Source organism: Nyctereutes procyonoides, unplaced genomic scaffold, assembly GCF_905146905.1.
Source record: "Nyctereutes procyonoides isolate TBG_1078 unplaced genomic scaffold, NYPRO_anot_genome, whole genome shotgun sequence".
NCBI classification, from domain to species: Eukaryota; Metazoa; Chordata; class Mammalia; order Carnivora; family Canidae; genus Nyctereutes; species Nyctereutes procyonoides.
This window is the reverse complement of record NW_026575051.1, coordinates 11,217,588-11,233,056: the sequence shown is the minus strand read 5'-3', so window position 1 is coordinate 11,233,056 and position 15,469 is coordinate 11,217,588. Positions and strand designations below refer to the sequence as shown.

Here is a 15,469-nt window from a genome sequence, read left to right as displayed (position 1 = left end):
AGAAATGGCAGAATGAAAAAACAATCTTAAAAAGGCTATCTTATATAAAAAAGCTAATATTTTTACTTAATGTAACTACACTCTCATCATTACAGGATAATTTTTTTTCATGTATAAGAAAAATACCACTTGGCTTGCCTTACTCAGATCCTAATTTGCTAGAAAGAATCTTACAAAAAAAGTAAGGTATAGCTTACGAGTAACTTGAATCTTTGGTCCTATATTTGAAAATCTGCCCTACCAACTAGAAATTATTTAAATGCTTGCATTTGTTTTAGGTCTTTAACTTTTTAAGTGCAATCAAACATTTATTTAAGTAATTTGCTTCACTGCACAGAAATGTTATCAATACTAAAAAAAAAAACCCTTTGTATAATAAACTATAATTTTCAATGTAACCATTTTTAAGTGTACAGTTCAGGAGTGTTAAGTACATCCACACTGTAGTGTGACCAATCTCCAGAACTCTTTTCATCTCATAAAACTCAAACTCTATACCCATTAAACACCATAGATATCATATAAATGGAATCAGGTAGTATTTATCTTTTTTTTTTTTTTTTTTTGGTAACTGGCTTATTTCTCTTAGCATATGTCCTCAAGGTTCATCTACGCTGTAGCATGCATTAAAATTTTCTTCCTTTTTAAGGCTGAATGATATTCTATTGTATATACATATATTTTATTTATCCATTCACCCATCAATAAACATTTGAGTTGCTCCTGTCCTTTGTCTATTATGAATAATAATGCTGCTATGAATATAGGTATACAAATATCTGAGACCGTTTTCAATTCTTTTGTGCATTTATATAGCCACAAGAAAAACTGTTGGATCATATGGTAATTCTTCTTAATTTTTAGAGGAACTACATTACAGTTTTCCATAGTAGCTATATAATTTTACATTCCCACCAGCAGTATGCACAAGGGTTGCAATTTCTCCATATCCTTGCCAACACTTGTGATGCTGTTATGGTTTTCCTTTGTTTATAATAGCCATCCAAGTGGGTATCAGGTGGTATCTCATCATGGTTTTTATTTGCATTTTCCTAATAATTAGTAACATTGAACATGTTTTCATGTGCTTATTGGTAATTTATATACCTTCTTTGAAGAAATGTCTACTTAAGTCTTTCACAATTTTTAATTTTTATTCCCCCTTCTCATTTTTTGTTTGGATCATCTTTTTACCCCCAACTTCATCCCATTCCCATAACCCACATTAACACAGTACATCTTTGCATATTTTCTCTATCTATATATTATATATGTATACATTTATAAAGATTTTTATTTCATTTACAAAAATGGGATACTATACATACTCTTGTGCATCTTTGCGTTAACCGATTTTTTTGGGTTAATGACTCATAATATTCTGTGGTGTGGATTTATTCAAACATCCTCTAGAGAAGGGCACTCATATTCCCTTTGTTTTCGTCTTCTGTGACTACAAAAAAAGCAGCACTGAACATCTTTGTATACACGCTTGCTAGTGCTTACATTTCTATGGGATATATTCTTAGGAAAGGTATAACTTTAATAATAGATGCTACTAAATTATTTCCCCAAATGCTGTAGCAATTTAGTTTTATACAAGTATTCCTATTTTCTGCATCACTGCCAGTAAGGTATTTCATCACTTTAATTTCTCCATCCTGATGAGTATGAAATCTCCCTATCATTTTACCGATTACTAATGAGTGAGTCTTTATGTACACTGACCATGTAGATTTTTCCTGATTCCTAAGTTTTTTCCTGATGATTGCCTTTCCATATCCTATGTCCATTTTTCTATTTAGTTGTTTGTTCCCTACTTGATAATCTATGAGGATTCTGTTTATCATAAGTATTAAATGTCCATTTCTATTTTAGAAATAATTTTGCTAAATCTACTATTTGTCTCTTGGCTTTGTTTATGAAATATTTTGCTATGCTAACTTTTTATGTAGCCAAAAAATACATTTCTTTTTTAACTCCTGGGTTCTAGTATTGGTTAAGAAGCTCTCCTCCTCCCTTAGAATATACCTATAATTTCCTAGATTTTCCTTCTAACTTGTTTCTATTTCTGGACTTCCTTTTCTATTTTATGAATACATAAATGCCACAAAAGATTATAAATTACTACTTTTTAAAAAAAATGAAAAATTGAAATGATACTAAACATAAGAAGTTATAAAGCAACCATATAAGAAAAAAAATACTCCTTTACTCAGATTCATCTATTGCAAACCTTTTATCCCAACTGCTTTATCATTCCAACTTATTTTTCTCTCTCCACACAGATACATATACATGCACTTAAAAAAAAATAGCACTGAGGGTAAGTTATATGCACCATGCATCATTCCTCCTAATTCCTTAATACTTCAGTCTGCATTTCCTAAAATTGGAAATATTCTTTTACTCAACCACAGTATAGTTTCTGGTACATTATTAAGTTGAGTATGTCCAGATATAAAGAAATATTTTTTTAAATAAGACATAAAAAAAGACATAAAATATACAAATCATAAAAAAAAATATTATGGGAAACAATATTTGCAACAAAAGACTACAATTCAGGTTACATAAAGAACCGCTAACAAGAGTAAGAAAAAGAAAACCCCCCAAAATCGGTAAAGGGTATGAATAGGAAATTCACAGAAAACATAAACAAATATGAAAAAGATACTCAAAATTAAGACAATGCAAATTTAATTGATGAGATGCCATTTAAACACATGAAACAGGCAAAAATTTAAAAATCTGAAAACATACAGTTTTGACGAATGGGAACTCTATACACCACTAGTGGGCATGTATACGTTAATGGCACCATTTTGGAGACTAACTCAGCAAAATCTAGTAAAGATGAAAATGCTCATATCCTGACAACTCATAAATTCCATTTCTTGGTATATACCCTAAAGAAACTTTTGCATCTATGCAACAAGGAGACAAAACAATGTCCACAGCAGGACAAAAAAAAAAAATTATTATCCTAATTGTCCATCAGCAGGAGAATGGAAAAATTATGGTAAAGTTATCAATGGAATACTTCACAGGTATATACATCAACACACATAAACCTGGTACCAACAGTGAAATGAAAAGTTGCAGTATAATATATCCAGTATGGATCTTGTTAAGGTTTAGAGGCCTCCAAATCCATATAAATAATGTTGACAGATTTAATAAATGGAAACATAAAGGCACACACAAGAATGAACAAAAGAATTAGTAAAAGTAGTTATCTCTAGGATAGGAGAAAAGAGAATAGGATAAAGAAGGGATAATACAGTCTCTTCTATACTATTTTGTTATGTAAAAGAAGTATGAAGAAAACATATAATGTGAACATATGGGCATTTGCTGTTATCTCTATTTTTATCTGCATATTTAAAATATTTAACAAAAAGCACATTTACATAAAGTGCATTTACATAGGATAATTTATATTAATTCTTACTTTGTAAAATAAATATAAATGTGAGGGATAGTTTTCTTTTAGAGAAATAATACACTAAATACTATTAGTATATGCAGCATACCTTGCTATAAGTTACCAAGAAATAACTTCCCTTGAATTCTAATTGTGGTGCCAAAGGCCAGTTTAATTCCTAAAAAGTAACATGATACCCTATCAAAAACAAAACAAAAATTAAACATTTTCTAAGATGTCTCTGATAGAGAAACAGGAAAGCAGAAAATCTGTATCTCATGGAAACATTCATTTTCTATATTAATCTTACACAGCTTGAACAAACTAAATAGAGCAATAATATAATATTTAAGAAACGTATTATTAAACATGATTTTTGTTGATACTGGCTTTACATTCATGAAGGCAGAAAAAATCTGTTCATAAATGCCAAAATATGCAACTAGTTTCAAACTAATAAAAAAATAATAATTTAGGCTTGTTTTTAAATTACTTACCACAATTACTGATTTTGCTTGTTCACAATACTGGAAATCTCCATATCGAACAGACCTACGTCCCTGGTAAATGAAGATATTTTAAATTAACATGTAAAAATATTAAATTCAGTATTAATAACTTTTCACCCAGTAAACAAATAAACATCTGAGCATATAACAACTCTGGTCAATTTTAATATTTAAAACATTCATTCTATTCAATGATAAAAAATAAAATATTTTCCTTCAAAATCATCCTAACATTTTTAAGCCATTAATAAGTATATTTCCTTAGACAAATAACATTTATTCTTCTAGGTTGCTATAATTTCTACCTTCATAACTGAATATTTCTAATCACTGAGTAGAATGAGAGCAACTGTATCTACATTTCCTGCTAAACTTTCTATCTGACAACAGCTTACATTACATTCCAAAATGTATTTGGGTCAATATGCAAGTGGAAAAAAAAAAGCCTATTCAATTTTCCCAGAATAACTTATCTGTAATAAAAGGTTCAAATTTATTATGTGACATCAATATAATGAAATCACTTACATCTCGATCTACTGTAGTTGCAAAGCCAATGGCTTCTTTTTGTGTACAGTTAACAGCTTTCTGAAGGGTATAAATAACTTGTTCATAAGTATGCACCTCATCATTAAACAGCATGCAATAGTAGGTATCACTCTTCTCTCTGTAGGATAAAACATTAATTATGTATTATCTAATTGCATATTCTCTAGCTCCAGGCTGATTAAGAGCATACTTGCTTCTAGTTCTAGGGAATGTGCTAGGTATTGGGCATATATCTGTGATCTCCATGCTCTATAACACTACCATCTGATGGGGAAGATATATATTAGACATATAATTCTAAATGAACTGGCTTGTATCAAGAAGAATACAATGCCGCAGCAGGGTAAAACAGGTCTGGGACTTCAGAGAAGAACTGCCAGAGAAGTAATCTGAGACTCAAAGTCAGAATTGGCTATCAATGGTTCTCAACTGGAGGCAATTCTCCTCTGTCTCCCATAGATGACCATTTGGCAATGTCTAGAAACATTTTTTGGTGGGAGTGCCACTGGTAAGTGCCAGGGATGCTGCTAAATATTCTACAATCCGCTGGGGCTAGCTCATTTGGAAAAGCACATGACTCTTGATCTTGGGGTCATGTGCTCGAGTCTCACATTGGCTTTTACATTAGAGATTACTAAAATATAAATAAATACAAACAAACAATATTGTACAACCTACTGGACAGTCCCTATAACAAGGAATTAGTCTGGACCCAATAGCTGATCAACCCTGGGCTAGAGGAAGTCCCTGAGGTGGCAAAGCTAAGTAACTAGGAACTGGTACGCAGGGAAAAAGGTCTAGAGAGAGGCAGACATCTTAAAGACTTTTGATTTTACCATCCTACGGGCATTCAATGATTTAAAATAGGAGATACAATCAGATTTGCCTTAAAATTCAGTTTGCTATGGTGTGGAGAATGAATTGTAAGGGGCAAGAGTAGATACGGCAATTTAGTTAGGGAGGCCAGATTGTCAATGATGAAATCAATTAATTTGGACTAGGATAACAGTAATGGAGAGGAACTGAAGTAGAATAATTTGATGGAGAACCACGTGGACTTGAAATCTAAATGAGTATAAATGATTTAAGTTTCTGGGTAGATGGAATGCCATTTACTAGACAGGAAAAGAGTACAAGAGAAGCAAGTTACATTCCTTTCCCTTCTATAATGGTGGCCTTGAACCTATAGTGGAACGGAACAAAAAGATAAAAATAAAACTCTTCTATTCTCTAGGGTCTAAATTTGGATTTTTGATCAATGGTTCCCAACTTGAAGTATAGGCACATCTATAGGCACTTTATAAATACTGTGTTTTTTTTTTTTTTTTTTTTTTTTTTTTACAAATTGAAGGTTGTGGCTACCCTGAGTTAAGGAAGCCTCTTCAATGCCATCTTTCCAACAGCATTTGCTCATGTCATGTCTCTGCATCACATTTTGGTAATTCTTGCAATACTTCTTTTTCATAATTATATTTGATGATCCGTGATCAACGATCTTTTGATGTTATTCTCGTAATTGTTTTGGAACACCAGGAACCACATCCATTTAAGATTGCAAATTTAGGTGTAAATGTTGTATATGTTCTGACTGCTCCACTGACCAACTGTTTCCTGTCTCTCTCCCTTTCCCTGGGCCTCCAAATTCCCTGAGACACAATACTGAAAGTAGGCCAATTAATAACTCTATAGTGGCCTCTAAGTGTTCAAGTGAAAGGAAGAATCAACTGATGTGGCAAACTTTACTGTTGTCTTATTTTAAGAAACTGCCATAGCCACCCCAATCCTCAGCCACTACCACCCTGATCAATCAGCAGCCAACAACATCCAGGCAGGACCCTCCACCAGCAAAAAGATAATGACTCACTGAAATATCAGGTGATGGTTAGCATCTTCTAGCAATAATATATATATATATATATATATATATATATATATATATATATATATATATATATATATTTTAAAGATTTTATTTACTTATTCATGAGAGATACAGAGAGAGAGAGGCAGAGACCCAGGCAGAGGGAGAAGCAGGCTCCATGCAGGGAGCCTGATGTGGGACTCGATCCTGGGACTCCAGGATCACGCCCTGGGCCAAAGGAGGGCACTTAACCACTGAGCCACCCAGGCATCCCGCAATAAAATATTTTTAAGTTAAGGTATGTACTTTGTTTTTTATATACAATGTTATTAGGCTACAGCGTGGTTGTAAACATAACGTTTGTGTGTACTGGGAAACCAAAAAATTCATTTGACTTGCTTTAACTCTACAGTTGTCTAGAAACCAACCTGCAATACCTACAATGTACGCCTGTACGTGCAGATAAATTTATAAGGCACTATTTCAACATTTCCAAAAGAGTATAGTTAATACCTCACTTTATTAAAAAACATTTACCCATGCCTAATTATCTAGAGTACTCATGAAAAAGCAAAAAAGAAACCACTGATTTTCCTCAGACCCTCACTTCAACGTGTAATACGTGTAATCAACTTTAAGTATGAACAGGATTCCAACAAACTTGGTTAGACTTAAAAGTAAAAGAGAAGGTTGCTTGAGGCAAGCACATGACATGGAAAAGTGAGCCCTTAACACAGTTAAGGCGGAATCCAGTTCTTTGGTTACAAGTTTGCCATGTCCTCAATAATCTCAATGCAAATAGTAAAAATATGAGTTACCAAGTTTATCACACAAAGAACAGAAAACTGCCTGTGCCTAAAGGACAGGGCTTAAATAAACTAACCAATGAATAGAGAGAAACCTGTACTAAGTTTATCACACATATTTAAAAACTATAAAATAAGTATTCTTGAAAACTATTTAAAAAGATAGAAAAGGTAAGTCCTATCCTAGCTGTATTAAACTTAATTTGAAGAATTAGGACCAAAATGGTTAAAACAGAGTTTGAGCAAATACGAGCACAAGGATTTGTGTAATAAATGGATTGTACTTACACTATCTCTAAATCTGCTGGCAATTCACTTTCTTTTTCCCAGGTTAGTATCTCCACTGCATATCGAAACATAATAGCAAAAATGTTGTAGGTTCTCGCTATCACATCCTCTGATAAATGGACAAGAGGATCCTGAAAGAACAGAAAAAGAAATTGCAACCATCTTAAATGCACATGAATTCTCTTTCTTATTCTGCCTCTACCCCTCAAGATACTACTGTAAACAGCTTACTGATCTTCCAGCTTTGGCTTGTCTTTATTTTGATCCTGTACATTATATCCTACCAAATCAAGATTCCTAAAACATTTTGTTCAAAATGATCCCAATTAGTGAATCAACTGAAAAGATTCAATGGCACCCCAATGCCTAATGAATAAATTTAAAATTTTTATTTATTTTTAAATTTTTAAAAAGATTTTATTCATTTATTCATGAGAGATACAGAGAGAGAGAGAGGCAAAGACACAGGCAGAGAGAGAAGCAGACTCCATGCAGGAAGCTCAATGCGGGACCTGATCCCGGGTCTCCAGGATCAAGCCCTGGGCCAAAGGCAGGCGCCAAACCGCTGAGCCACCCAGGCATCCCATAAATCTAAAATTTTAGACTGGCATTCCAAGATCATTAACACCTAACATCAAACCATTTTTATGGCTTCCTAGCCTACTAATCCCCAATTTCCAGAATAAACAAAGGAATGTTATCTAAGGACAAACAAGCAATATTTAGTTTTATAGGTATAAAGGAGAGCCTGATTTACAGGACTTTAAAAAGGAGAAACCAGCAAGGTCAGAAAACTGCCCCTTGATGCCATAAGAATCACTCAGGGCATGTCGTATATGTTTGGAATAGGGAACTTTGTACCTTACACTTAACAGGGAGTAAGTCACAAAAAATCTAGGTTAACGTGAAAAAGTATTACTATAAATATACACTAAGTTGGGATGCCTGGGTGGCTCAGCAGTTGAGCGCCGCCTTCATCTCAGGGTGTGATTCTGGAGTTCCGGGATCTAGTCCCACATCGGGCTCCCTGCATGGAACCTGCTTCTCCCTCTGCCTGTGTCTCTGCCTCTCTCTCTCTCTGTCTCTCATGAATAAATAAATAAAATCTTAAACAAATATATATATACACACACACAAAGTTTATTACACCTTTTAAACAAAATGTATTATACAATTTTAACCTTAATGCTTTATCTTAAATCTAAACATACTATTTAGCTTAATGGCTAGATAGTATTACACTCATTTCTCAAACAAGAATCTAATATGAACCTCATGCTACAAAACAGAAATCAGAATCAAAACTCAGTTTCCTTGGTGATATTATCTAGCTATACATTCACTTTTCACAATTACGTCCCATAATACAAGACATTTAGAAAATGACAGAATTACAATAAGCAGAACTTCTAAGAATGAAACAGGTCCTGAAACAGAAACAACTGCCAATTCTTAAGAATTCAAGCCAGTAGTGTTCAAACTCTGTTCTATAAAATTCCTGTTTGAATTACACATCAGTTTAAAAATATAAAATTATCTATTTTAAAATGGTAATGTAAAAATACACCCCAAAATGTGTAATATTACATATTGGGGGATCACCAACTAGTAATTTTGCTATTGGCCTACATTGGCCTAGCTTGGGGCAGGGCTAGGAATACAGATTCTTCTGCTGTCTTTGTACACATATTAACTTCTTGAAAAATGGTCACTGACTAGAAATAATTATTTCTGGGGACCCCTGGGTGGCATAGTCAGTTAAGTATCTGACTCTTGATTTCAGCTCAGGTCATGATCTCAGGGTCATGAGATTGCATCCTCCCCACCCATCAGGCTTCATGCTCATTGTGGAGTCTGCTTAAGATTCTCACTCTCTTCCCTGTGCTCCCCTCACTGGCTCACATGTGTACTCTCTTTAAAAAAATTATTTCTTCTCTATTTCTCTCTCTCTCATGGATAAATAAATAAAATCTTTTAAAAAATTATTTCTGCAGTGAAAGGATGCTAGGCTGTGCAAGTCGACTCATATGTACAATGGTAAATTAAATGCTAAGAAAGACTTCTCAAAGTGCTCTTATGATAGCGTCAGTTAGAATTTGCAAATAAATGATCATCTCATCCTATATTGTATTATCAATTATGATTAATAATTGTAGTTTTGATTACATTTATAGACTGCAAACCTTTGTCAGTCAACTGTGTGTTACTCTTCTTTCAAATTAGAATATTATATGGCATATTACTAAAAAGTTATGTGTGTTTATGTTAGAAGGCAGTAGGAATTATGGATAACTAGTTTTTTATGTGATACACTTGTTTGAATTTTTTTATGTAAGCATATATTGTATTACACTATTTAATCATTGTCATATGCAAATAAGGACTTTCTCCATACTGCCCAACTAGTTTATTACTAGAAACTAATGACATCAAAACCTCACTTATACGTTGACTGTCTAGCAAGTAACTAATACACATTTCCACTTATAAAAGATAAATTTATTAATGCCACTTGTAGTGTCCATTGACAGATGTATAAAGAAGCTGTGGCATATATACACAATGAAATAAAACTCAGCCATAAAAAAGAATAAATCTTGCAATTTGCAACAACATGTATGAATCTACAGGGTATACTGTTATGTGAAATAAGTCAGAGAAAGTAAATACCATATGATTTTACTCATGTGGAATTTAAGAAACAAATGAACAAAGAAAAAGATAAAAAAAGACACTTAAATATAGGAAATCAAACTGATGTTCACCAGAGGGGAGGTGGGGGGGGATGGTTGAAACAGGTGAAGTGGATTAAGAGTATACTTATCCTGATGAGCAGTGAGTGAGGATTGAAATGGTTTATCGCACACTTGAATCTAATATAACACTGTATGCTAATTATGCTGGGATTTAAAAATACCACTTTTATCTGTTTTATTACTGGGGTTTTAAAATTGTAATTTTATTTAAAAAAATTCCACTGCTGAAAATTATTTTAAAAATCAGTGCAATGTAGTAGCATCATCAACAATGGCCAAATTATGTAAAAAGCCCAAATGTCTACTGACTGCTGACTGATGAATGGATGAAGATGTGATGTGTATGTATGTGTATATACACACACACACACCATGGAATATTATTCAGCCATAAAAAAGAATGAAATCTTGCAGTTTCCAACAATGTGAATGGAGCTAGAGTATTATGCTAAGCGAAATAAGTTAGAGAAAGACAAATACCACATGATTTCACTCATCTGTGGAATTTTTTTAAAAGATTTTATTTATTCATGAGAAACAGAGAAAGAGAGGGAAGAGAAAGAGAGAGAGGGTAGAGACACAGGCAGAGGGAAAAGCAGGCTCCATGCAGGGAGCCCGACATGGGATTTGATCCCAAGACTCCAGGATCATGTCCTGGGCCAAATGTGGTGCTAAACTGCTGAGCCACACAGGCTGCCTTCATCTGTAGCATTTAAGAAACAAAGAAATACAGGGGGGAAAAGTGGCAAACCAAGATATGGACTCTTAAGTGGAGAACTGATGGGTTACTGGAGGGGAAGTGGGTGAGGGGATGGGATAAGTAGGTGACAGGGATTAAGGGGTGAACTTTTTGTGATGAGTAATGGGTGTTGTATGTAAGTGATGAATCACTAAAATCTACACCTGAAGCTAATATTACACTGTATGTTAGATAAAAATTTGGAGAAAAAAATAAAATTAGTGCAATGTACTGTTAAAGAGTTCCATTACTGGACCATTAAGACACTATGGGCAAAGAGGACACTTTGGGAAGTTTTTTAATCTCTCTAAAACTCAAGCTTCTGCAGCTACAAAATATTCATAATAGCAGTATTTACCTTATAAGGCTGTTCTGAGAATTAAATGAAGTAAACAAAATATAGTACTTAGCATAATACTTAGCTATCAATGATCAAAAATCTGCATTCGAGATGAAAACAGCATTAAATGAAAATTTCAGATTAAAAGAAAGCCTTCACTGAGGTTGTTCATTCAGTGCATTTGTTACTAAATTAAATTTCATTCCAAAATGGATTTACAGCAACTTAAGAATATATCCAATATAATGAGTATTAAAAATAGATGTACAAAGTGGGCAAAACCAGAATAAAGGTAGGAAAATAAAGTGAAATCAAGATAATATCTGTTTATTTTAAAGACAGGCACTGTTTCTAAACATTTGACTCTGTTTTCCAGAAGCTCCAACAAAAGGAAACACAATTTGTTACCAGACTCATACCAAGAGAAACGTAACATTTCCTAACGCAGAGACCTAAGAGAAAATTTCTTAGAGTTCCTAGGAAGGTTATGAAAGAGGACACTCCAGCCCAAAGGGCCTATTTGGAAACACTGGCTGGGTACTTACTGTTGTCACAATGATGGGAGATGCTATTACCATTTAGTGAGTGGGAAGTAGGTATAATAAACACAATGCTTCTGAGAGTAAATACCTGGGGTCATCCAACTCTTTCTGTGAAGAGTCAGATACTAAGTCTTTTAGTTTTTGTAGACTATATAGGGCTTTGTTGTAGCTATTCAATTTTGCTGTTGTAGTGGAAAAGCAATTTTGGACAGTAACAAAACTAAGCATAGCTGTGTTACAATAAAATTTTGTTTATAGACACCAAAATTTGAATTTCCTTTCATTTTCACATGCCATAGATACCATCCTATTGATTTTTTTCCAAGTATTTAAAAATATAAAAACCATTTTTAGCTTATGGTGGTGCCAGTAACAAGTTGGCCCCTAGGGGGCCATAGTTTGCTGATTCCTGGCCTATACAATAAAAAAAAAAAGTCCCATCCTAAATGCCAAGAGTTGAGAAGACCTATGGAACTGCTAAGCATTATCCCTACAGAATTACATTATGAAGTTTTTCTCAACTTTTTCTTAAGATGCAGGACAGATGTATAATAAAAAAATTACATTCAATAAAAATAATTCTAAAAAAAAGGACATTGCAAATATTATACAACTTTCTTCCATTTCAAGCATAAAATATAAAAAACCTAGGTATATGTACAAATTTAGTGAGTAGGGGCCGGGAAGGCTAAACATAATGCTATTTTAAAAATAGCTTCTCTTACATTCTTATCCTTGAGGACTTCATTTCTCTTAACTGAGTTTTTTTTTTTTAATTTTTATTTATTTATGATAGTCACACACAGAGAGAGAGAGAGAGAGAGAGGCAGAGACACAGGCAGAGGGAGAAGCAGGCTCCATGCACCGGGAGCCCGATGTGGGATTCGATCCCGGGTTTCCAGGATCGCGCCGTGGGCCAAAGGCAGGCGCCAAACCGCTGCGCCACCCAGGGATCCCCCTTAACTGAGTTCTTAAACGGAAATTATATGGCAGTCTGGAGGTTTTGTTTTCTGTCAAGCTGTTGCAGTATGCATTCTCCAGGTAGGACCATATAATTTCACTCAGGCAGGTGATCTTGCTAACCTCTTTCTAAAATTCAGGAAATTAACTCAAGCACGCTCTCTTTGATAGCTACCCCACTAATGGACAAGAATAAAGTCAACAGAATCACTACAAGCAAATTTTCTTAGAAAATTACTTAAGTCTACTCTAAAACAAAGATAAAAAGATAACAAAAGTCCTAAGGTTTTTCTTTTCAAATAATTTATTGAGGTGAAATTCACAGAACATAAACTAAACCATTTTAAAGTAAACTACTTGGTGGTATCTGGTACATTCATAATGTTGTATCACTATTACCTCTATACAATTCCAAAACATTTCAATTATTTCAAAGTAAAACCCCTTAACTATTAAGCAGTTTCTCCCCATTCTCCCTTCCCCCCGCCCTTAGCAATCACTAGTATGTGCTCTGCCTACAGATTTACCTATTCTGGGTATTTTATATAAATGGAATTATACAAAATGTGATCTTTTTATGTCTGGCTTCTTTTACTTAGCATGATTTATAGGTCCATCCAAGTTGTTCCAAGTATCAGTATTTCATTACTTTTTATGTCTGAGTAACACTATATTGTATCTATATACCACAATTCATTTATCTATTCATCCACTGATAGCCATTATGGCTGATACTTATTTGATTACTTGTTTTCAGATCTTTTGGGTATATACCTAAGAGTGAAAATACAGGCTCATATGGCAATTCTACGTTTAATTTTTGTTGATATAGTCAAATTGTTCCATAGCACTGAATCATTTTGCATCTCATTTAGCAATGTACAAGGGCTCCAATTTTTCTATATCCTCATCAACACACACATTCCTTCTTTCTGATTATAGCCATTTTAGTGGGTGTAAAGTTGTTTCAATATTGCTGAACATGTTTTCATGTGTTTGTTGGTCTTTGTATTATATCTTCTTTGGAGATATGTCTATTCAAGTCCTCTGACCATTTTTAATAGCGTTGTTTGTGGCATTGTTGTTGAGTTGTAAGACACATATTCTGGATCCTAGGTTAAGTCCCCCCTTATCCACTGCTTCAGTCACATCCAGGGCAATTGCAGACTGGAAGCTGACAGTCCTTCTTCTGATGTATGGTCAGAAGATCAACAGTAGCCTAACATTATGTCACAATGCCTATGGCATTCACCTCACTTCATCTCATCAAAGTAGGTATTTTATCATCTCAGTACAATATGAGAACAAATAAGTGAGTGCACATTCACCTAAATTTTATTATAATATGTTGTTAGAATTGTCCTATTTTATTACCAGTTATTGTTCATTTCTTGCTGTGTCTAATTTATAAATTAAATTTTATAAGTATGCATGTAAAAAAAAAACAAAAAAACAACAGTATATGTAGTAATCTTGGGTACCATCCATGATTTCAGGCAACAACAGGGGGTCTTGGAACATATCTTCCATGGATAAGGTGGTACTACCGTATGTGATTTGCAAATGTTTTCTTCCACCATTTTACACCAGTTTTTAATTTTTTAAAAAACACAGCTCTTTTTTTTTTTTTTTAAGATTTTTATTTATTTATTAATGAGCGAGAGAGAGCGGCAGAGACACAGGCAGAGGGAGAAGCAGGCTCCATGCGGGGAGCCCGATGTGGGACTCGATCCCAGATCTCCAGGATCAGGCCCTGGGCTGAAGGCGGTGTTAAACTGTTGAGCTACCCAGGCTGCCCTTTTTTTTTTTTTAAAGATCTTAAAAATTTATTTATTAGAGAGAGAGAGTGAGAGAGAGAGAGAGAGAAACACAGCTCTTTTTGTCAAGTATATCCTTGTCTTATTTTGTATTTTTACAAATGGAACTCCAATACAATATATAAAAGAGATAAGAACAGAGCTCCTCCAATAGAAGTGGAGAAAACTGAAACCCTAATTATTGGGCATTTATCTGCTGCAAATCCTAAAATACTTACACAAAGCAAATGAAACACAAGATATGTTTTCCATAGCACTCAATCATTTCACAAAAATTTTAAACTGTCCTAAACACAGTGGAACACAGTCTAAAAGAACTGTCCTATACCATAAAGTCTTGGTCAAATATCTGAGACCTGCAAGGTTATGTGTACCAGGAAGTACTATTAATGTTCACTTGTCCCAAATCTATATTAGACCTACTAACAATGCATAAGTACTTTGAATGCCCCTACCTCTCTGTCATTTAAAAATAAAATCTGAAATAAGGATCTTAAACATCAAACTGTCAGAAATAGTAGCAGAGATTTACATATTTATTGAGTCTACTACATCATTTAAATATCATTTAGAGAAATGCAAAATCAACAATTTTAAAAAGCACATAGTTACAGCTGGAGTGACTAGAATTTGTACTGTCTTTATACTTGGTCCTATCACATATCAATGACACTGCTATGCCAGATGGTGATCAGGATTGGCTACCGTATACTTTCAGAGAAGTATCTAGCTCACAAAATCTTAGTCACAACACAAATACACAAAAGCCAACCAAGTTAACTAATTGCTACAAATAGTAAAAATAACCCTTCAAAGATAAATGAGGACTAAAACTTCAAATAATAAATCCAAATTAAATTAAACCTGCAGAATTT

General features: G+C 33.8%; 1 protein-coding gene across 7 annotated transcripts in view; it reads right to left on the bottom strand.

The window, feature by feature from the left end:
• The window catches only part of UBR2 (ubiquitin protein ligase E3 component n-recognin 2), a 128,542-nt gene that overhangs the window by 66,513 nt on the left and 46,560 nt on the right, over positions 1-15,469 (bottom strand). For 6 of the 7 annotated variants that reach the window (XR_008665150.1, XM_055330931.1, XM_055330932.1 and 3 more), the window contains exons 5-7: positions 7,441-7,571; positions 4,465-4,603; positions 3,925-3,987 (exon numbers count right to left, since the gene is read on the bottom strand). Coding sequence is in view for 5 of the 7 variants with exons in the window: in XM_055330931.1 (XP_055186906.1) it covers positions 3,925-3,987; positions 4,465-4,603; positions 7,441-7,571 (333 nt within the window). In the remaining 2 variants the exon portion in view is untranslated. Of the gene's footprint in view, positions 1-1,328; positions 1,411-3,924; positions 3,988-4,464; positions 4,604-7,440; positions 7,572-15,469 lie in introns of those variants that run through there. The other variant, XM_055330930.1, reaches the window with a different exon arrangement.